This window comes from Oreochromis aureus, linkage group 2 (genome assembly GCF_013358895.1).
Source record: "Oreochromis aureus strain Israel breed Guangdong linkage group 2, ZZ_aureus, whole genome shotgun sequence".
Lineage (NCBI taxonomy): Eukaryota > Metazoa > Chordata > Actinopteri > Cichliformes > Cichlidae > Oreochromis > Oreochromis aureus.
In genome coordinates, this window is record NC_052943.1 from 6912798 (window position 1) to 6935271 (window position 22474).

Here is a 22474-nt window from a genome sequence, read left to right on the forward strand (position 1 = left end):
ATATTGGATGATTGAGTGTTAATGTAGGAGTTTCTATTATTGTATATCCTGAAGAAGAGTTTCATTATAGAGAACATTTTAATTAGAGAGCGTCACATGAATTAGAAATCATCAGAATTGTGTAAAAATGTATAAAAGATGCATACTAAAACATGAACCCTTTAAGCAGAGTTATTACTGTACTGCACATCATCAGTGTATATGGATGGACAGTCTGGTAGACTCCCACCTTATCATCAAGAATTGGACTGCATGCTAAATCTCCAGTAAACAGACTGTAAATATATGATATACAGTCCAGGGTGCTTCTTGGCTCAAAACAGGCTGTAAATTTTCTTGGGTTTTTCAGAAGGATAGGGGGCAGAGGTTCACCAATCTTCAAAAGACTTTACAAATCATTGAACAGTTTCAGCAAAAGAAATTCCTCATTGTAAAATTGTAAAGACTTTGAATATCTTATCATCTGCCGTGCATAATAAGGTCTTAAAAATCAGAGAATCTGAAGAAATCTCTGCGCAAAGAACAAGGTTGAAAATCAGTATTGGATACCCATTATCTTCAAGCTTGGCATCAACACTACATTATAAACAAACATGATCATTAGATGGAAATCACTGCATGACCTCAAGAACGCTTTCAGAAATCACTGTCTCTGAACACAGTTGACTGTGCCATGCACAAATGAAGGTTAAAGCTCAATCATGCAAAGAAGAGCCATATGTGAACATGATCCGGAGACAGCACCTTCTTCATTGCGCCAAATTACATTTTAAATGGCAAAGCAGCAAGCTGTTCTGTGATGAATTGAAATTTGAAGTTTGTTTTGGAAAACATGGACCCGGGGTCCTTCAGACTAAGGAGAAGAGTGACCATCTGACCTGTTATTGTGCATTAGTGCATATGGAATTGGCTGAGTTATTACTGTACTGCACATCAGTGGTATTTGTTGATGAAGAAGTCAGTGAATTTTAGTATTTTATGAACAAATAAATGGAATAAAGCTTGGGTAAATGAACATTTTTGTACTTTTGATTGGTTTTGTGCTTTTCCTTTTAATGGAAAGCAAAAACTTCTTTCATGGGTGCCATAATGAGGGGCTCAAATACATCCACACCGCTAGGTGGCAGCAGCCCGCGTAGCTCGCGCCTGCATGGCTGGAATCAGGAAAAGACAGTTGACGTTGTTAGGCCTTGCTAGATGATTGGCGAGGTAAGATGGCGGCGCCAGAGGAGCCAGAATTATCCCAGGCGCAGACTGAAAAACTCCTCCAATTTCAGGTAGACAGCTGATTTTCCGCCTCAACTCGTGTCCGTTTGAGATCTCGCGTGGCGATGCTCTGTCGTCGATAGTAACAGGGTGTGAACATAGTGGGGGCCGCATGTTTCAACGCTTTTTTGCACAGTCAACTTCGATAACGTTACCCCCAGCCCTCACCCGTCAACTTGAGTCAGAGCTAACGTTAGCGAAGCTAGCGAACACTAGCTAGGCTGGCTAACAAGTTAGCAGCTTTAAACGTTTATATATTTGTCGCACGGCTCTCACGCGGGTATAAACACTCCAGCTAGGTCAGTCAGTTCCACCATTACCTATTGTTTAATGTCATTTTTGACTGAACGTCAACTTGAGCTGAGGCTAGCTTTTCATTGACGCTCCCTACATAACACTTGCTGAGTTAACATTAGCACAGCTGTCACTGAAGTTTCTGAGCCACACAATAGTTGTAGCTACGCGGAGTCACTCTGTCATTATATGATAATAAACCCAATACATGCGATATTGCTCCATCTCCATCTGTAGCCTGCTCTAGCTTTCTTTGGCCGTTGGTAAGCTAACTGTTGGAACCACTTGAATCAACATTACATACCATCGTGCTTTGTTCTCTAGATGATTTATCTTATTTTCGAGGTCAAATTCCTCCCCAAACCCTGTTAAAGGACACTAAATAAGATAGGCGATTCAGGCTATTATTGTGTCATTGTTGCTCATTCTTAATGAAGAATTTGTGAGAGATAATCCAAAGCTTAGAGACGACAATTTTCTTCTTTTATAGTCCACCTATAGTCCATAATGGTCTTTTTAATCTTTCGGGTTTCTTTGTTTGTTTGTTGTTGTTTTTTAATAGGATTTAACCGGTTTGGAATCAATGGACCAATGTCGTCGAACATTAGAGCAGCACAATTGGAACATAGAGGTACAGGAGACATGCTTTTTTATGATTTTCTTATTGACTTAATATACATATGACTACTGAAATAAGAACAATTGGCTTAAAAATGTGTTTATTTCAGGCTGCAGTACAAGACAGGCTTAACGAGCAGGAAGGAGTGCCCAGTGTGTTTAACCCTCCACCATCCAGACCACTTCAGGTCAATACAGCAGATCATAGAGTATATAGTTACATCGTGTCAAGGCCACAACCCAGGGTAGGTCTGGAGACTCGTATGTCTATTGTTTCACTATACAAAAATGGCATACTAGATTCTGGTTTGCTGGTCTTTGGAACTGTTGCACATGCCTCACCTGTTTCTCTTGGAAATAGTGCTACTTATATGCTGTGTGTAATAATATGTGCAACAAATATTAAGTCTAAGTGATTTTGTAGTTTTTAGTTGTAGTTTTAATCGAAACCCTTTTGAGTGCTGATAGAAAATCAATAGATAGAAAATCTCTCATCTTGACACTGTTTAAGGTGTAATGGATGGTGTTTCTGGTGTTTCTTTTCAGGGGTTACTAGGATGGAGTTACTATTTGATAATGCTACCTTTCAGATTTACATATTACACACTTCTGGACATATTCAGGTAATTAGAGCCTTTTGATTTTTAACTCACAGTTGCTGCATAAAGCAATTATGCAATTTCTGATTGCAACTATTATATAAAACATTTTTGTTCCAAGGCTCGCCCTGCGGTTCATCAGGCCTGATCCTCGTGGTCGTGTGACAGACCCCGTTGGAGACGTTGTGTCTTTCATTCATAGTTTTGAGGAGAAGTATGGGCAGGCACACCCTGTCTTTTACCAGGGAACATACAGCCAGGTGAGAACATGTATATGGATGATAAAAATATATTTTGGTTTCTGATGTGATGTAAAGACAGCCAAAAAAGATAAAACCGCTTTTGCTTATTGTGATACTTGTAGGCACTGAATGATGCCAAAAGGGAGCTCCGCTACCTATTAGTGTACCTTCACGGAGACGATCATCAAGACACTGACGAGTTTTGCCGGTATTGTTTTTGTTTTTATGCCCACATCACCTGTAGCCACTATAGGTTCCATACTGCCTGATGCATGTGTTGTACAGTTACTAGTGTACAGGTACATCTGCTTGCTTTTTGCTGCATGATGTAAAGGCACATCCTTTCTTTATTAACAATTAATTAACAATTTATTTGTTTGTTACACATGAAAAACATGTTTTTATGTTCCTGATTTGTCACATTCCAGCTCCACATTATGTACAGAAGAGGTCATTACCTTCCTCAACACACGAATGCTCTTTTGGGCATGTTCAACAAGCAAGCCCGAGGGCTACAGAGGTATGCATGTTTGTTGCTTATTACTGAGTTGCTATGATAAATGGAGAAAAAAAAGTATAAAAAAGGTCGAAGTATTTGAAAGTGAGGAAGTGCCCCTCCTTGTCGTAGACTTAAAGAATGATAAGAAAAGAGAGCACCATCTTTGTTGTGTGGAGGCGGTTTAGTTGTAATAAAAACACGCTCAGTTTGAATTTATTCATTAGCAGGCTTTTCTACCCATCTATAAAACATCCACGTGCAGTTTTATTGCACATGGATGTTTTATAGGTGGGTAGAGCATATAGCAAATCATAACAAGCCAGTCGTGGCTTTCAGACATGCACATAGTTTGGGTTTTGTACAAGTTTGTGTTCTCCTTTAAGACTGTTCTTACCCTAATCCAAGTTTAATGGAATTTTGGTCTGGAAAGCGTAAATGTATCAGACAGACAGGAGGCAGTTATGTGGTTTATCATCATTAATGGGGACGTTGTTTCTAGAAACGGTCACATGCTGAGTCTGTAATGTCATTTTTGATGCTTTGAGAAGACACAAAATTCCTTTTATTGCTTTGAGCTGGCAGTTGAGGGTTTAAAACCTAATTTGAATAGAAATGATTTGCCTGTAAGCTGCCACATGTTCGACGAGGTAGGATTTGTTTGTCCATTTGTGCTTGGTGTGAACTGACTTTTAATTAACATGTAGTGTCACTGTTACTACAGGTGACTTGACAGTGTAATTTCTTTTTAAGTGTCCCAAGCGTTGCGGGAGAACACCTACCCGTTCCTGGCCATGATAATGCTGAAAGATCGCAAGATGACAGTGGTGGGCAGGCTCGAGGGTCTCATTCAGCCAGAGGACCTTATCAACCAGCTGACATTCATCATGGATGCTAACCAAACATATCTAATGTCAGAGCGCCTTGAACGGTACAGAAAATTGATTAACTAACACTGACTTGCATGACTTTAAAAGATCTTCTCGACACTTAAAAAAACCCATTATAATTTGGGGTCTTTGCCTTCATTAAACAGTGTAGTACTGGAGACTGGACAGGAAATGAGAGAGCGAGTAAAGGGCTCTGGGTTGGATTCAAACCTAAGTCGCTGTATTCAGCCTTGTGACATATGGTTGTCCATTCACCCCGTGAGCAAAACTGCTCTCTGTTCTCTGTTTATGTTTAACTTTAATTGTGTGATAGTTTTGATTGAAGTGTAACCATCACAAATTATTTCATCACTTTCTTTCCCCTGATTACTGAAAGCAAAACTGACCATTGTGATCCTTGTGAAAAAAGATAATCATCATCGTAAAAGCTAATCGAAGCCCCATGGGCTCGCCTTTTGAGTGCTGATTGGTTGTTTGCCAGCCGTCAGTCACTGGTGTGTGAAGTACTTCTGCCTTAGGCCTAGTCCACACATACACTAATATTTCTTTTAAAAAACTGTTTCCCCTTTCTCAAATAAGTGTGCTCATGAGAATCCAAAAACACAACTTAGATGTTGTTCAGAGCATGCCCAACCAGCAGGAGGTGACATAACCCTAAAATATAATGTTAACACAAGTGTGCACATATTTTTGCCTTAGAAGGTTTTCCAAAGGTCAGTTTTGTTAATAGATGAATGAAAATGGAAAAGTTCAATTTCTGAAAAACACCCATGTTTGTATTGGTAGGAGGCCCATATTGTTTAATTTAATTGAGGTGCAAGGACAGGACACAAGGCTTATTTAATGACCACAGCATTGTTGGCATGGACAGTGATGTGTAGATGTGGTAGTTAGAGATATAGACATGGCTGGCATTTGCGGATATGCACAAAAACAATAGTATATCATTCACTGCTTAATGCCACACTTCGTGTCGGATAAAGACGTCACCTTTTTGTTTCAGCGAGGAGAGGAACCAGACCCAAGTGCTAAGGCAGCAGCAGGATGAGGCCTATCTGGCTTCGCTCCGTGCCGACCAGGAGAAGGAACGAAAGAAAAGGGAGGAGCAGGAGCAGAAGAGGCAAGAGGAGGAGAAGGTCCGACAGAGTGCTCTTGCTGAAGAGCGGAGACGACGAGTGAGTCCTGTTTTGCATTTATGGAAATAAGAGATTTTTTTTGTGTTTGCATTCTGAGTTTCTGATTAATGTTGTCACTTTTCCAGACACTTGAAGAGGAGAAGGAGAGGAAGTCGGAATGTCTTCCTCCAGAGCCTCTTGCAGATGATCCTGAAAGTGTCAAAATAGTGTTCAAGCTGCCCAACGATACACGAGTAGAGAGGCGATTCCTGTTTGGTCAGTCTCTGACGGTGAGCATCACTCGGTTGTACACTCCCATTTGCCCTTGGTTGATTTATCTACTTTTAATAATTGTTTTGGCAAAGTGTCAGGTTTCTAGTAAATGATGTTGTGTAGCCACATGGTTTAGCTTCCTTATTTGGTTTTCTCATCTAATTGCAGTCTTGATTCAGATGTCAACAAATTCATTTTTACATAATTTCATGTTATTAGAAAAAGTTTCTTCTCTTGTTTCATTATGAAAAGGCATCATTTTGTTATTTTTCTTTCACAGGTAATACACGATTTCCTATTCTCTTTGAAAGAAACTCCAGAGAAGTTTCAGATAGTTACAAACTTCCCTCGCCGAGTCTTGCCCTGCCTTCCCACTGAAGAGCAGCCCAACCCACCCACGCTGAAAGAGGCAGGACTCAGCCGCTCCGAGGTGCTTTTTGTTCAGGACCTTACGGACGATTAATAGATAACATACCTCTTCTACAGCGAGGAAACATTTTCCTCTGACACCAACCCATCCTTTTTTTTTCTTTTTTCTTATTTTGTTCAATGGCCATTATGCATAAGGGATCATTGAGATAAAACCCTAACCTGGAAAAAAAATTAAACCACCCTACATCTAGTCCTTGTTTGGTTGTGTTTACAGGGTTCCCAATAGCCTGGAAAGTCTTGAATTTTATCAAATAAATATTTCTTGAAGTCCTTCCTTGAGCTCATCTTTATGTGTGGACAGAGTTTGATTTCCATCACTTGTACTTGCCCCCAGTTAATTTGTGTTCTTTCACACCAGTATTTGTTGCAGCAACAGATTTAATCATCTACTGAAATGTTCTGAAACAGCACAATAGCTTTGTGCAACACCAGAACCATAACCCAGAGTAGTTCATTTGTGGGCATCTGACCCACCAGAATGTGATAATAGTTACCTTAAGGATGCAGAATGGAGATTTCTATGATGGTGTGTTTCCTTAGTTAACTCCTTTTTTAAAAAAAAAGATTTTGCTCAAAGTTTTGATGTTTGATCCTTATCCTCATTCAACATCCTTTCGCCTTGAGTTTATGTTTCCCTCACACTGTCTAATGAGCACAACAAAATCGATCTGAGTTGGGTTTGTTACCGCTGTGATTGTTAATCCATGTGGTTTGAAGAACAAATGTACCTACTTCAGGGAGCAGGTTAGTGGTTTTGGACTTTGAGGATAAATGGGAACCCTGTTATTAATGAGCCATGACCTGTACATAAGTTAGCTATTTAAAATCCCTAAATTTACCATATGTTTTGTTTGACTCCTATGTGTCATGAAATGACCAAATGCAGATTGGTTACTATGTAAAGCAGACTGCCGCAAGCTCATGAAGTTCAAAGATACATTATTTAACAAGAAGCCACAGCTTTTACATGTGGCTTTATCTAGTATAGTGCGAGTCTGCTCATAGTGTGCCTGTGGTTACTCATAGATGCCTGTTCGCCTGTAACATCTAAATGGGCTCATGTAAAGATGTAATTTTCCAACTATAAATTAAAAACATTTTAAAAACGTGGGTTTATTGAGAATGTACAACACTTGCATGCAGTGATGAGATCATATTTCTCTCTTCTTTGTTTTTTTTTAGGATAACCGGATATTATTTAAAGTACAATGAGCCATGTACCCCCCCCCCCCTTTTTTAAAACCTTGAATAGCGAGTCAGATGACAGTTGTGATATTGGTATACATCATACATTTATTAGTGAACAACCCTCTCAAATCAGCCACAACAATTAAAAAAAAAATATGATTGCACTACTTGGTAAAGCATAACTAGCAACTTTCATTTAAAAAAAGTACAAATCTTAAAAATTTCAAACAGTATACAGATGTATATATATAATACACTAACTAGTTATGTTAAATGCTACAAACAATATGATTCCAATGGAATGAAAAATTATAACATTAATAAGAACCATTTCCTATATATAATATATATTAGTTGTTTTCTCCCCCTCCCACCCGCCCCAATACAAACATGGAAAAAATGAGGTAACTGTAAATGTGCAAGTACCAAAGCAAAATATCTGCCTAACACAGAACACATGCCCCTGGCTCTGTTGGTGGGTGGGTAGTCTGGTGTTCAGGCGAGGGCCCCTAGAGGCCAAGGAGAGTAAGAACAGTAAACCACTATCCCACCACAGCAAAAAAAGAAAAGAAAAAATCATTGGTAAACAATAAATGGCGTCTACTGAGCAATCGATCACAAATCCTAAATAAATTTTAGCTGCTTATTGGAACACAGTTTTCCACCACACAAGCTGTGAGATTATTCAATAACTCTTAACAGAAAGACTACAAGACTCTATTCTCAATTGTCGTTAAAATTACTTCATTACCTAGGCCTTAATGGGAGGTTCTTTTTAATTAATAGGGTAACTGGATATTGTCAATTAAATATTTACTCCAAAAAGAACAGTGCTAACATTAACATGAATTAAGGTAATCTATATGTGAACAATATATTTTTAAGATATTGATACACTGAGAGCAAGAGCCTGATAGGCAGGTACAGTACTACACTGAAATAAGTATGACAACACTTTCTTTTTTTTCCTTTTTTCTTTTTTTAAATCCCTTAAACTATATTGGTTTTCACTTACATTGTTTAGGGGTATTGGTATAACATGCTTTAAGAATACATGGGATCCATGACAAACTATTGCATTCACGCAAGTGAGTTTTCATACCTAAAAGCAGAACATCTAGCACCTTTTCACTATGGCTTTTGATAAACTACAGTAGTTTCAGAGCATGTAATTTTCAGTCGTTAGGGCAAGAACAGTAACACAATGTATGTAAGAATTTCTGGATTCAAGACCAGTCTTTTTTTTTTTCTTCTTCTTCTTTTCTATAAAATGAAGTTAGCGCAATAAAATCTTGTAGTCATTCAGTTCTATTACAAATGTGTGCAGTACAATGCATGGCAGTTATCAGCTGAGCGTTAAGATCCAAACCCCCAGAACCCGAAGCCAACTAGAGCTAGAAATCAGTTGGGATCTGGTTGACAAGCATGCATATTGTGCACCATTAAATAGGTCCCCACCAGATTTTGAGAGATCCTCCGATATAACACTTGTTTTTACTTTTTTTTTCTTCTTCTTTTTTTTTAAAGTCATGCAAAACACCTCTGAAATAGATCTGGGAGTGAATTAGGTAGGATAGTGTGCACTGTGGCACATTTAGAAATGGGATCACAACCGCTATGTCTCAACATATGGTTTGAGTACAAGAACAAAAGTCAAACAGGTTTGAATAATACACTTGTAAATGAGTTGCAGTGTACATTGCCTCTTTTCAGTGAATATTATTAACATATTTACTGATCTTTTTTTCTTGCATGCCTGTCTTTAAATGATGTAATATCTACTATTTCAGACAAAACAATATTATAATTGATTACATTAAATTATTTATGGTCTGAGGAAAATGACCAAACTAAATTCAGATATACCCTTTTCATGGCATCCTTTCCATCTGAAATGGACTGTTCTCCTTTATTTTTATATACCGAGAGGCCCTGAGTGATTTTTTTTAAACTTACAATATATGCCAGCGAATAGATATGTACACATAGGTTAATTCTCAAAGCTGTGGGTTTAACTCATTAAATGGCTTTTTTTCTCTTGAAGGTGGCACACATCAACGACTCACATTCACGTAAGAAACAAAATTAAAAGGAAAAAAAAGGCAAGATCCCTTTACACATAAAAGCAAAGGTTAAAACTGCCTGTTAGTGCTTAGTGGGGCAGTTAGGAGGCAAGAGAGAATTAAAAGCAAAAGTTCATTTGTTGCTCTTTTCCCTCCCACCCCTAATAGATCCTGTTTTCTTTTTTTAGCATCAACACAAGCAGGGAACTAGAAGTCAAACAGTGTTTCTACACTACTGAACACTCCAGCTCTGTGTCATTTGGAGCCCGCTCTGATCACTGTAGAGCTGGTGGAGTGTCATCAGTGACTTCTACAAGGTTTTGTCAACATTCTTCTGTCTTCAAACGTTTATCTAAAAGCATTCACACTGAAGCTATACATACAGTTGCTCTTTTACAACACCATTACCATGGCCTAAGACAATGACCTGACCGAGTTACCAGATTATAACACTTACACAAACATTGTTAGTGCTCTAACTGTTTCCTTCAATGCATTTTCTCTAGAACGTAAAACCAATAAATAAACCTTAAAAAAAAAGGAAATAAAACAGCATACTTTCAAAACAAGTGGAAATGACATAGTATTTTCAGGATTAGTAACAGGTTTGTGCTTGTCAAGGTCATAAAAAGGCAGATCTGAAATCTTCAACAGTAGGCTATATATGTATATAGGATTTGGCTCACAAACAATGAAATAAAAAGCCCAGTCTTCCTAAAAGGGGAAGAAAAATGTTCATTTAAAACTCACCACTCACTGCACATATTGCTTTCTGCACAGGCCTCCAGAGCACTATGGCATCAGCATACCCCTCAGAAGAGTGCTCCCATACATTAAATACACAGTCATGGTGTAAATCACATGCTAAGTCTTCTCTCATGGCGCTTTCTGAACAAGCAAGCAGTTCTTTTAGTATGCTTCTTTGTCTCTTCTATTTCTTTAAAATTTGATAATTTTGGTGGCAATGCTTGATTAAAATATTGCTAGTCTGAATCAACAGTTCATGCAAATCCTAGCATGCTGCCCTGTATCCAGTGGTTACACAATGCATTGGCTCTGTGAACAGGACAAACATACACGCACAATATGCACACACGCGTACACACTTTGCCAGAGGAACAATGCTGATGTGGAGGGTGGATGAAGCACTTGTGCAGTTATGCCGGATGACCTCGAAAAGACGCAGTCCATTAATCTACGACTGCTTTTTGTACAGATCCGTGTTCCAGAGTGGATTATCTGGGGTAGAGGATACCCCATGGTTGCAGTCCATAAACCTCAGGCTTAACAGAATCTGCACTGAACCACAGCAAGTCACACTTTCACAATAGCATTGGCAAAAACAAAAAACTAAAATAAAAACAAACAAACAAAAAAACAACCCTAAAAACAAATAATGGATAAAACCGTTAAAAGGATCAATACATTATTGCAGAACATACATTATTAACAAGTCAATTTGCCCAACACCTACACAAACATGCATCTATGATGGTTAGGCGTCGCCTCCAAACACAGACACCCATGTTGAAGTACTCCTATTATTTTTCTGCTAATTGCACAAGGTGTCCAGCCATCATTCTCCAGGCTTCCAACTCACCTCTTCCAAAGCAGGACCCCCACTTTTCACAAACGCCCCAACCAAATCCACCAAATTTAAAAGAAACCCTGTAAACAAAAGCAGCAAATAATGCATTGTAGGGAAAAATCTTTGGAATCTGCAACGAGGGGGCAGAGAAAGAACTGGCTGGCGATCCCAGAACTCTGGCTATAGGCTGCGATAGGCAGTGGGTTTCATGTGACTCGGGCAATGAAGCACAGCAGAGGTACAACAGGCTCCAGAAACAATCCTGGATTGCTTTTTATTTAGGAAGGGGCAGGAGTAGTGGGTTGGTAAGCTATAATTACTGGAGGACGCAGGGCAGGTGGCAGGTGTCCCCAGCTTTGGGGCAGACTCTGGTGTGTGCAGCTTTCCAGTTCAGCACTCAGAGACAGTTCTCACTCCACCTCCCGGTGTACGTCCGAGGCATCGGCTCGGCAGATAGGACAAGTGCGATTGGTCTGAAAGCCAAACAACACTCAGTGTAAAGACAAAGTCTTCTAAACAAAGTGCTAAAAATATGCCTTTTAAAAAGGTTTAAGCAGACATCCGCTTACCTTTAACCACTTATCCACACACTTGGCGTGGAATTCGTGGTTACACGGTAATACCCGAAGTAGCTGCCTACACTCAAAGTCACTAAAGCACACAACACACCTGAGGGGATGGAGGGGACTGGTTAGTATCATGTAGCCAATCTACACGTACTGAATCCTACTGAAAAGTGGGAGATGATCTTACAGCGTTTGTTCAGATAGATGATTCTCTGAGTTGAATCTATAGGACGGAAGTTGCTCTATATCTGCTTTTGTGAGTCCTCGTGGTTTTGCTTCACCCAACCTCTCTGCCAGATTCAGTAATGCCTAAAAAGAGAGAGACGGAAATGATGTTGATGTTCTTGGTGTTCTCTCTAGGTTTTTAATTAACATATAGAAATTAAAATTTTATTTTATAGGTGTTTTTCAGCACTTGTACATGAAGTCAGAATTCAAGAACAATGAGCGCTATGAGCTTGTACTACTGCAACCCCTTGGTATGTACCCTCAAATCATTGTGGAAACAAGTTTACATGTGACTTAAATTTGTGTTTTCCAGCAATTAACAAATTCACTAACTTCATAGTTCTCCATCTCCACATCATCCACATCCAGGTCTAAACTGATGGCTGGGCCCACTGCTGTTGGAGGCACAGGAAGCATTGACCTGAGCAGACAAAGACACGGAGACAACAGGTGTAAGAAAGAATTGAACCCAAACACATCATCTCTCCTTGACAAAAGGCAGCACATGCCCTGCAAATACTAGCACTGAGTGGCAACTACATTTAATCTCCATTTATTTTTAGACAGCAGAGATTCAAAAGTCATCATCATCAATATCCACATAGTTTTAAAGAGGTTATGAAACACTAAACATATTCCCGTTTGAGTGCAGCTAGCCAAACAATGTAGAGCCACTTACAGCTAAAGAGTAAGTGGGTGAACATGGATATTATATCCTCGGTTTCTCAACATAAAAAACATTGTTGCAGCCAGAGGCAGCTGATTTTTATTTTTAGTGTCGCTAGTTTCCTCTGAGTTATCGATTCTGTCACTAGTTAGCTAATATAAACGAATGTAAGTCTATTAACCACAACCAACCAACCACATGACGTCACACTCTGTACTGACAGAAGATGGCGCTAAACATGTTTTTAAAACTAAGCACTTGTTTCTGAAATCCAGCTTCACAGAGTTGCATCTATGTCAGTTTTTGAGAGCAGGGCTCCTTTATATGTGTAGCATTTCATGTCCCCTTTAACCCTAATGTTGCTGCAGTCAATCATCAAGCCTATGCACTAAAATCGGTGTAATCAGGCAGTTTTTATTTTAAAAAAAGTATATGATTAAAACTGCAATATTTCATCAAGAGGTGTGCTTTTCCTGCAGATACTCACAGGAAGTAAGGGAGGAAGCCTGGGTAGTAAGATGGGGGAGGAGGAGGTGGGGGGAGGGGCTGCTGCAACCGGTATCTCTGTCCACTCATTCGCCGGGGCAGCATGTGTGGATATGGCTGCAGAAAGACACACAGTGTCAAACAATTCAGTGTTTAAAGTTGTACTTTTTCCTCCATTTTACCTCCAAATGACAGCAAATTCAGTATTAATGTTTTACGGAAATTAATTTTCATGCTTTGAAGTTGATGTAAGGCAACATTTGAAACAGCTGGAACAGAATGAGATCAGCTACTTTTAAGCACAGTAATAATATTACATTTTCTGTGTCAAATAAATAGGGAGCCAATTATTAAAATTTGCAAGTAATGTGCCTAAAACTGCTGATTATTCAGAGAAATAATTCTCATACCGGTCACAAACGTGAATCACATGAATTACTGCACAGTGCAAAACAGTTGAGCTACATCCCATTTCTTTATATTTCACTAGATTACTTTATTAAAATGTGCAAACATATGTTGAAAAAAACCAATTTGTACAATTCTAACAAGCTTGAAAGTCAATATTTGTTTGTAGTTACAGTGCATATCGTGAGTTAATATCTGACAGTACTTTTCTCTGTTCATAGTTCCATCAGTTGACAAGATTATCAACACCACAGGCTCAAATGCTTTTCTCACTGTACTGCTACTCTCCTGACCTCCTCTGTACATATTATACCAAATCTTTCAAATTTGCATGACCTGTTGCCAGATTTTCAGTTTTTGTGTAATTTGGCATGACTCTTTTTTCCTCCCATTTCCTCCTTAAGAATGGCTTGACAGCCATCCTCCCAATTTTGATGGACAACTGAAGGGCCAGATGCGTCTCTCAGGTGTCTGTTCTTTGCTTTTCCCTATTTCTTAAGGACACAACTTTCAGACACTGTTCATCTGCTGCAGATAGTTTTTTAGGCATGACACTTTTTCTGTCCTCCAATTGCCCTTAATTTTTAAGGACACACTGGACAACATGTCAAGAAATGCCAAATGTTCAACTAATAGCTCTTTGCATCTTGTTGGCACAAGTGCTATTTTATGCCTGTCAAACTGTGTTTTCATTCTGCAATAGGCTGCTAGTAACAAAATAGCTAAAGATAAAATTTAAAATTGGTTCTTTGCCAAGTTTTCTATTGTGTGTACTGAGTTAGGTATTTTCCTTATGCTTTAATGTTTCATAGGTCAAAAAAACCCAAACTCATCTGAAAATGGTCAGGTACAAGGAATGGACTGAAAACAAGTGAAAAAGGAGCAACTTTGAAAGACCTACAGAAAGTCTGGCTCCTGAGAGTTGACTCAAGACATTGCACAGTAGGAGGAGGAGAAACAAGAAAATACAACTTACAAATGTGTGCAAAAATGTGCTCAGTATTTCAAAAACTCAAAAAGGATTGTTTCAGTTCAGACTGTTATATGAACACAATGTGTCTATTTTTTCATATATACATGAACACATTGCAACCAGAATAAGTATTACTACTTTAGATTGAGATTTCTAACTTCAATTTCACACCTCAAAAATCTTAATTTTCTGCAAAGCTTCTGGCATACTTAAATGCATCAGTGTGTGTGTGCCTACTCAGATTAGAGCACACTGGTGTGTGGATTTGAGATGCTTTCCGTGCTCTCTGCTCAACCCAAAACCTTCAGGGCATGCCAAAAACTGGGAGATCTTTCAGTGGATTCATATTTTCAAAGTGGGAAAAAAGTTTTTTCTAAACAGACAAGTTTGTTATAACTCAACCAGAATTCACGCATTTACCAACTACTGACTTTATCTTGACTTATAAATATAGCTGGTAGAGGCAAAAAGTACATAGCGTTCAATCAAGAGAATGTAACCCTGGGACATTGGAAGGACTCATCCAACTGTTTGCAGCAGTAAAGCTAACACTAATGTTAGTTCCCTGAAAAATAGAGCTCCAGCTGTTAATCTGTTTAACTGTGTGAGTCACAGGCTGTCTTACCACTCCAAAGGGAAGCTCCTGATGCAGAGGCTCTTGAGGAAGATACTGAAGGGGCAAAGAAGGAGGCAGCGCTGGTGGGTGATGAGAGGGAGGGTAGGAGAAGGTGCCTAATGGGTGCTGGTCCCCTCTTAGGTCAACTTCATTGTCTACCCTCTGTAGAGGCTGCCAGGAGACAGATAAGGTCAGCATCGGGTCGAACATGCAGACCAACCAACAAGCGACAATATTCTCTCTTTTTCTACCTTTTTATTACAGAACAAATATATACAGTGCAGCACTCACCATGCGTGGGTGCTGAGGCTGTAAAGGGACAAACTGGCTCAAAGGAGTAAGGTGCGGTGGCTGGTGGGGTGGTACAGATGGGGTTGGGTGCAATACAAAATGTTCGCTGGAGATCAGGGGTGGGAAGGCTTGATAAGACACCGGTATATGCTGCATGGTACATGCCTGTATGAGCTGAGGAGAGAAAACACCACAAGAACAAACATTTAAGTCAATTTAGAATCAAACCCAGTATTTTGAATAAGCCTCCACTTAACCAAAGCAAATTTGCTCCTTATATTCACAATAATGCAGCTATAATGAAAGCGTGTAGTGAATAGAAGCAATGTGCTGCATAAAGCCACACCACTGACATTACTACCACGACACCAGTTTGCTTAATAACAGTTAAAAAAACAAACAAACAAAAAAATTACTTAAATATGCCAAAAATCTTATTTCACGCTGCATGACTCATTTTTATGCTAACATGAACACTAAATTACAAATCCAAGAATCTTGTTTGCTAATCATGAACAGTGACAGATTGCATGGCTGTTATGGCGTGCTACATGGATGCCACTGACATTTGGGCTCTTCCTTTTCAAACTCACAGGAGGAGGAAGGCAGCAGAGCAGAGAGAGCTGTCCGCTGAACATTACCGAGCATGCTGGGAGCTGCTGAGTGTTGCACCCTGGAAGGGGCTGCCCGGTGTGCATGGGAAATCCGTGGGTCGTCACCGTCGTAACAGTGTATGATATAGGAACCGATCCCTGGTGCATCTTTTAAGGGAACAAAGTAAGGGGGCAAGATGAGGCAAAAAAACAGATGTCTGTCTGTTAAAAATTTATTACACATTAACCGACAACACACTTAAAATAATCTATTACTGTGAATACATCCGGTTAGATAGCACAGCTTAACACATTTAGGACTAGGAAAGCGCTATACAAATACAGGCCATTTTACCATTTTACATTTAACAAATGGTAGAAACAAGTTACTCTCACTGTTACCTGGTCATGTAGATCCACCATGATGGGGCTCTGCTGGGGCAGGTGAGCAGCAGGGTGAAGCATGCGTGGTGCTGTGCTGGTGTGGCTGTACTGTCTGGATTCATCTAAAGGAACCTGTTGGTGGTGTTGGGAGAAAAGCAGATGATGGAAGTTCTCATCCTGGACTGGTGAAGTGTGCAGTACAGGTCTGTCTCGTCTCCCCCACTGGCGTCTTATTGGTGGGCTATATGTCCATATAGGGAAAAAAACAAAACAACAAGTGATTGCCACAAACATTGAGTACATTGTATGAAGGTATATGGTCTGAAATTGTTCTAGAAACCATTTGACATGCTTGATGCAAAACTACACTTCAAAATAACTCAAAACAACAATCCCAGAAGGAAAGACCGGGCTGAGAGTTTACCTTCTCCTGAGGTGCACTGGGGCGTTGCAGGGCTCTCCAAGGAACCTCCTCGGGTTTAAGGGGGCTGTTGGTGGCAGCCTATTTACTGCTATTTCCCATGGTCGCATTGGTGACGTCGTGCAGACGAGTCACGCTCTGGGAAAGGAAATTGTACAGTGGAGGCACTTGTATGTTGCCTCTGATTGTCTTAACCCTGCAAAAAAACAACAACAACAACAAAAAATGCCAACTGACACATTAATAATCATGATTATGCTACAGTGCTTATTGCTGTGTCTATTAACTGAGCATGCACCAAGTGACGTTTATGGGTAGAAAATAAAACGCATATTAACCTTTTTAGGACCCCCTATGTAAGATTCACAAAGATTTCCAGGATCTTAACCCAAATTGGATTAAAAAAGAAGGCTAATAACAGGATCACTGACACTATCTGCACACTGTTTTAGTTAGATTAAATATGAAGCAAGAGCATTTTTATGAACTACCCTGTAAATTTCATAATACAAGTAACATAACAAGATATGTGACTTAAGAAAGTGTCTGTAACTTCATGTTTTACTAAGGCACAAGAGGATTTATTTGCTCCTGCTTTGTTTTAATGACCTCATGCAGGACTCAGAATTTATGAAAAATGAGCTAAAATACATTCACCCCAGCTCCCTTTATTTTAAGTGCTAAATTTAAAGGGAAAGCTAACATAGCAGGGTGTTGGGCCACCACGTGCACCTTTGGTGACCATTCTACAAGTCCCTGAAACAAATAGATTAATGGAAAACCATTCCCCTAAAAGATTTTCCCTCATCTGGTGTTTTGATGATTTTAGTGAGAGGGCTGTCTAACACGCATTCACTGTGTCGAGATCTAGTATTTGCAAAGGCCAAAGCTTATGAGTCATATCATTTTCATACTCAAACCATTCAGTGATCCTTGTGTCTATTGGATGTGGGCATTGTCAGGCTGGCAGCACAGTGTTTTTCCAGACTCAAAATGGGCCTTTGGTAGATAAGAAAGTTTGGTCCTCATACAACTAAGGCAACAAGTCTCTGTTACCTTAATTAACTGAGTTTTATGCATTTTGATTGCTTTTATACCCATTCGATAAACAAAAATGCAAATTGAAATGAGTAAATTCAAAAAGATCATATATTTTTATGACAGATTTATAACAGATCTGATGATCGTTTTTGTGGTAAGAGGAGACAAAAAACCCTTTCTAGAGGGGTACAACAATTTTATATTACAGTCGTTGGGGGTGGGCAATAACAAAACAGAAACACATGGTTGATATTCTGAGAAAGAAAAGTTCATTTTCAGATTTAATAAAATAAGATATAAGCAACAAAAAAAGCATTTTACTCTCTTTTTGTCAAGAAAATTCATCTTTATTTTGCAAGGCCAGATAAACCTCCACAACAGATTCCACCAGTTAATAGCAAATGTAACACACACACACACAGTGTTGTGTGAGGAGGTGCAAAAGTAATCATCAATTTCACTGACACGTTCCTACACAGTCATTCTTGATGCTAAATAAATCAGTATGTTGTTCTCTTCTATATGGGCCCAATTCACAGCAACCTGGATTCTTCAGCTAATACAGTGATTCTTTGTAAAACTGCCTGTCAAATCAGAGAGCAAATGCAGCTCTAATTTGATTTAGTCATCTACTAGTGTCTGTTGTGAGAGAGGTTGATCCAGCTTTCCAAAGTGAAGTGGTGTGGTTCCCAGACACACACACAATTATTTTTCCTCATTAATTTCCAACTTAATCACATCAATGTAAGACTTTAAACTTGGATTGTTAGCCACTTTTTAAAAAATACCTAGAACTGTTCTATGCTTTCACAGGCACTGCCATCCGATCAAAAAGGTTTCATCCCAGAATAAAGGTTATTATTCTGGACAACTTTATATTGATTTTCAGCAGCCCTACCTTCCAAGTGAACAAGCAGAGCCAAAGAAAAAAATCATACCATCAGAATGCTCAGATCCCCTTAATTTAAAGTAAGGCTCAAGGTTCCTTTCCTTTCCCCCTTCCCCTTTAATTTGCTACCAGGCTGTACACTAAAACTGACAATTTCTATAACTCATTTATACATTTTCAAATAAATATCACTTGAGCCAAAAAAAAAATTTTATAAAATAGTAAATTCTACACTACACCTCTTCTCTGAGAGGCCTCCTGTCTGATTCACTTACTGTTGTTTAGTCCGAGATGTGAAAATGTAACAAACACATCATGTTGTTAGTTACAGGTGCTTTACTGGGCTAACAGGAACTGGATAATTACATCCAGCGGTACTGCCACTAATAATAAATTGTTTAAAAAGCCAGGTCGATAATATACCGACTTTACTGCATTGTCTGTATTATACGTGTACATGACTTGAGTTTAAACTACAATGATGCAATATCAACAGTTAAGGAATGTGCAAGTGGCGGTATAATTGATGCGATTACATTGTGGGTGCTGATAAACAGGGGTCGCTGCAGCGCACATGAACAAAAACATGGAAAGCCATGTGCTCATAAGACAAAGCAACAACAAAAGATATGGTAGGTAAGCGGGTAAGCTCGATACTGTGCAGCTTGTGAGGCCACTGCACCACAACATAATTTCACAATGACATTATGTAAAAGCTCTACACGCATTGCTGCAAGATGAGAAACAATAGTATCGGGGCATCCACCAGTTCCTTATAACCAGGGCAAATCAGATGTCCCCTGCTGAAGGAGAACAGCTAACTTTAGACGAGCTAGGCTAACGCTTTGTCCAATACAGCAGCTGCTGCAAATAACGGTTGTTAGTTAGCATGCTATTACAAGATTCTGATAGATATTATTACAACTGCACAGCTAAACCCACATAACAATTCTATACCACAGACAGACACAAGTATTATTCAGCAATGAGTTTGGTCACAACACACTGCCCATATCTTACTTTTTTTTAGCTAGTCTGCTTGTTCGACGAGAAAGGGAGATGTCAGGTGTTTCAGCCTTCGAAATGTCGTGTCCCATCAAGTTATCCTTGCACGTAACCGCCTCTAAACGACCACCACCACCGGCAAAAAACCCCCAACGTTAAAGGACTTTCAATCTTCTCTGTCCGACAGCTTTTTTGACACTGAGCCCGAAGAAGCTGCTATTAGCTTGCTAAAGTTAGCCAGCTAGCACACGCTTTTAACAACTGCATAAGGAGTCCGTCTCTCCCCAGAAGCCGCTAAGATGGCCCGTCGGTTAACGGGAGCGTTTACCTGAGCAGGAAATACCGTTAATTGTGTAACAAAGACAACGTTAGCTACCATAAGACAGAAAACATTCCTTGGCGCGTGTATGTTCCTTGAAATGCATTGTTATGGCAAAACCACGCCTCCTTCGCCGAGCGGCCAATCAGCATACAACAAACACAGACGGCAGACATCCAGACAGTCTTAGCTACAATGTATCAAAACAAGCAGCTGCGCTTCTTACTTGTAGCTTATAAACAAAACGCCGCCGGAGGAGTCGCAGGGAAAGTAGTGCAGATGACCGGAAACATTCAATTAAGTGATGAGTTTAAGCGCAATTTTCAGTTTTTACACAATATTTTCAAGGATTTTTTTTCAGAGACATATAGATTGACTAAAAACTATGATGTATTCATTTCTATTTGTTAAACTACCCACCAGTAAATACAGCAACCCCATCTCGACCTCCACATGTTGCTTACTCAATAATGCATTCACAATAATTCAGCAATATTCAGTGCCTGTACCGATCTGTTATTATTTGTCAGTGCGTATTGCTGACTTTTATTCTTATTTTTATTTATTTACTTATTTTACTCAAGTAGTAGGAAACACTAATTTCCATACGTCAGTTTTCCACTTTTTTCACTTTTCCTCACTTAAAAAAATCATTGAATATTTAGGATCAAATTACAATCAAACTTAGCCTACTAATTTTTTTTTTTTTTTTTACTTTACTTTGTAGAGCACACTTTTTGAACTCAACAACAGCACTGTTGCACACAGTCTGTTTTGATTCTCATTGGAGGCCACAGTATCCTACTGTAGACTACCCAGCCGGTTATGTAATATTGCACTTGCATGATCAAGTCAGACATAATAAGGGATTTTATGTTTCTGTTGGCCACTGAATGCAGCTGCAAAACATTTTACGTGATGCTGCACTTTAAGATTACCAAGCTTAAATGGGCTCACGGGCTACCTATTAGGCCCAATTTGTCTTGTAAGACTTAATAAATAATACAGGGCGTTTTGGGTGCTTCAAGGCACAGTACTGGAGCATTTCTGACATTTTGCATGCATTCGAAGGGTGCACCTAATGCAAAGCTGACTGGAGAGTGCAGTAGCCGTATGCAACATAGACTAAATGTAAACATTACAACATCGCACTCGGTAGCAGCAAAACAAGGAGGGGCTGGAGGTTGAGCAGGATGACAGCCCTAATAAGCCGTCTAACCATCTCCCGTAAATAAAAAGCAGCGCAAATCTTCAAAATTGAAAGCAAAAAGAAGAGGAGATGTGTCGTTACCTGATTGTTAATATGCAACCATCTAGTTATGACTGATATTTCCCTTGTAATGTTCACATCTCGTTAGGCTAAGTGCGGCATCCTGTGGTCAGCTGTTCCCGTGTGGAACATTCCGTGGATTTCACCACTGCTGTAAAAAAAAAAGGTGCTAAACATTACACTCTCACATTATCGGCAAGTTCTGTGTATATCTTGTGCGCATTTGTGGCTTGTCAGCCGTCGACACTGATTCCGTTGGAGCCACCTTTTCGTTTTGGAAGTGGCAGTTCAGCCCCGTGTCTGTTTTGACTTTCTGCAGTTCCCTGTTACACCCCCATTTTTGCGTATTTCAAGAGCGGAGAGCACACGGCGCGCTGCCATTTTTACCGTAATGGACAGAAAAAAGTGTGCCAGTCTGACTAGGAAGTTCATAGTTTCCCTACATAAAGTGTTTTATTTGCATTCTGGGATTTGTGCGAAAAGGGGGGGAAAGACATCTTCATCACCTTATTGAAAAAGGTTAATTCTGTTTTTACATAACCTAAGAAATCTTAGCCTGGGGCAAGCAAAATTACCTATTTAAAGACTCACCCATCTTATATTTTCATAGCAAAATGAATATAGGTGCAGCGATTTATTGAAACATGTTCAAACATACATGGAAATACAGGTTATAAGGCAAAAAAAGAGTTAGTGCAATTCTAACAATTTTGAGAGTCAGTATTTGTTTTGACCATCTTTATGCTTCCACGCAGCCTGAACTGTCTTAATAGTAATATCCTTTAGTAGTCTTCTACAGGCATCTTGAAAGACATTCATAGCTCTTGTTAGGATGTTAACTGCCTTTTGCGCAATTTCTTTCAAGATGATTCCGCACTACTTGAATAATGTTGAGATCTGGGCTCTGATTGATAGTGGTCCACTGTGTGTTTTTCTATCCAGCTATGCTTTTAGTGCAGTGAGAGTGTGTTTGGGATCATTGCCATGCTGACAAATAAGGCTGCTCTCAATCTGACAATATTGAACCATGATCTGTGTTTTAAAAGTGGCTGTAGACACTCTCCTGATCTCCTTTGTACATATTAATGATGATTTGAATAAATAAAATACAAATTAGGATTCATCAGTCCATAAGACCTGTTAGCACCTATTTCAGTCCAGTTCTTGTGTAAGAAGGCATACATTAGCTTTTTTCCCCCTGCTTCCTTCCCGTAAGAATGGCTTCTTGACAGCCACCCTTCTACTGACAGTAT

The 22474-nt window shown here is 39.4% G+C and overlaps 2 protein-coding genes across 5 annotated transcripts; one reads left to right on the plus strand and one right to left on the minus strand.

Moving 5' to 3' along the window:
* Positions 1-1153: 1153 nt before the first annotated feature.
* faf2 (Fas associated factor family member 2) lies at positions 1154-6509 on the plus strand. Its single transcript, XM_031745232.2, has 11 exons — positions 1154-1277; positions 2123-2191; positions 2289-2423; positions 2725-2801; positions 2899-3037; positions 3142-3227; positions 3448-3539; positions 4269-4446; positions 5409-5580; positions 5667-5810; positions 6074-6509. Exons 1-11 carry the CDS (start codon positions 1215-1217, stop codon positions 6254-6256), a joined length of 1338 nt encoding a protein of 445 aa, XP_031601092.1. The 5' UTR covers positions 1154-1214; the 3' UTR covers positions 6257-6509.
* A 989-nt stretch (positions 6510-7498) lies between these two features.
* rnf44 (ring finger protein 44) lies at positions 7499-21517 on the minus strand. Of its 4 annotated transcripts, none has more exons than XM_031745228.2 (11): positions 21243-21517; positions 16701-16893; positions 16295-16517; positions 15893-16060; positions 15300-15473; positions 15018-15179; positions 13013-13128; positions 12192-12279; positions 11818-11939; positions 11634-11733; positions 7499-11537 (listed from the first exon to the last, which is right to left on the minus strand). In XM_031745228.2, the coding sequence occupies exons 2-11, from the start codon at positions 16805-16807 to the stop codon at positions 11475-11477; spliced, it is 1323 nt and encodes a 440-aa protein (XP_031601088.1). In that variant the 5' UTR covers positions 16808-16893; positions 21243-21517; the 3' UTR covers positions 7499-11474. The 4 variants fall into 4 exon arrangements, with proteins under 4 accessions (XP_031601088.1, XP_039472312.1, XP_031601087.1 ...); XM_039616378.1 differs by lacking the exon at positions 21243-21517 and adding an exon at positions 19648-20670 and having other exon boundaries at positions 16701-16835; XM_031745227.2 differs by lacking the exon at positions 21243-21517 and adding an exon at positions 19648-20664.
* Between the last annotated feature and the right edge of the window lie 957 nt (positions 21518-22474).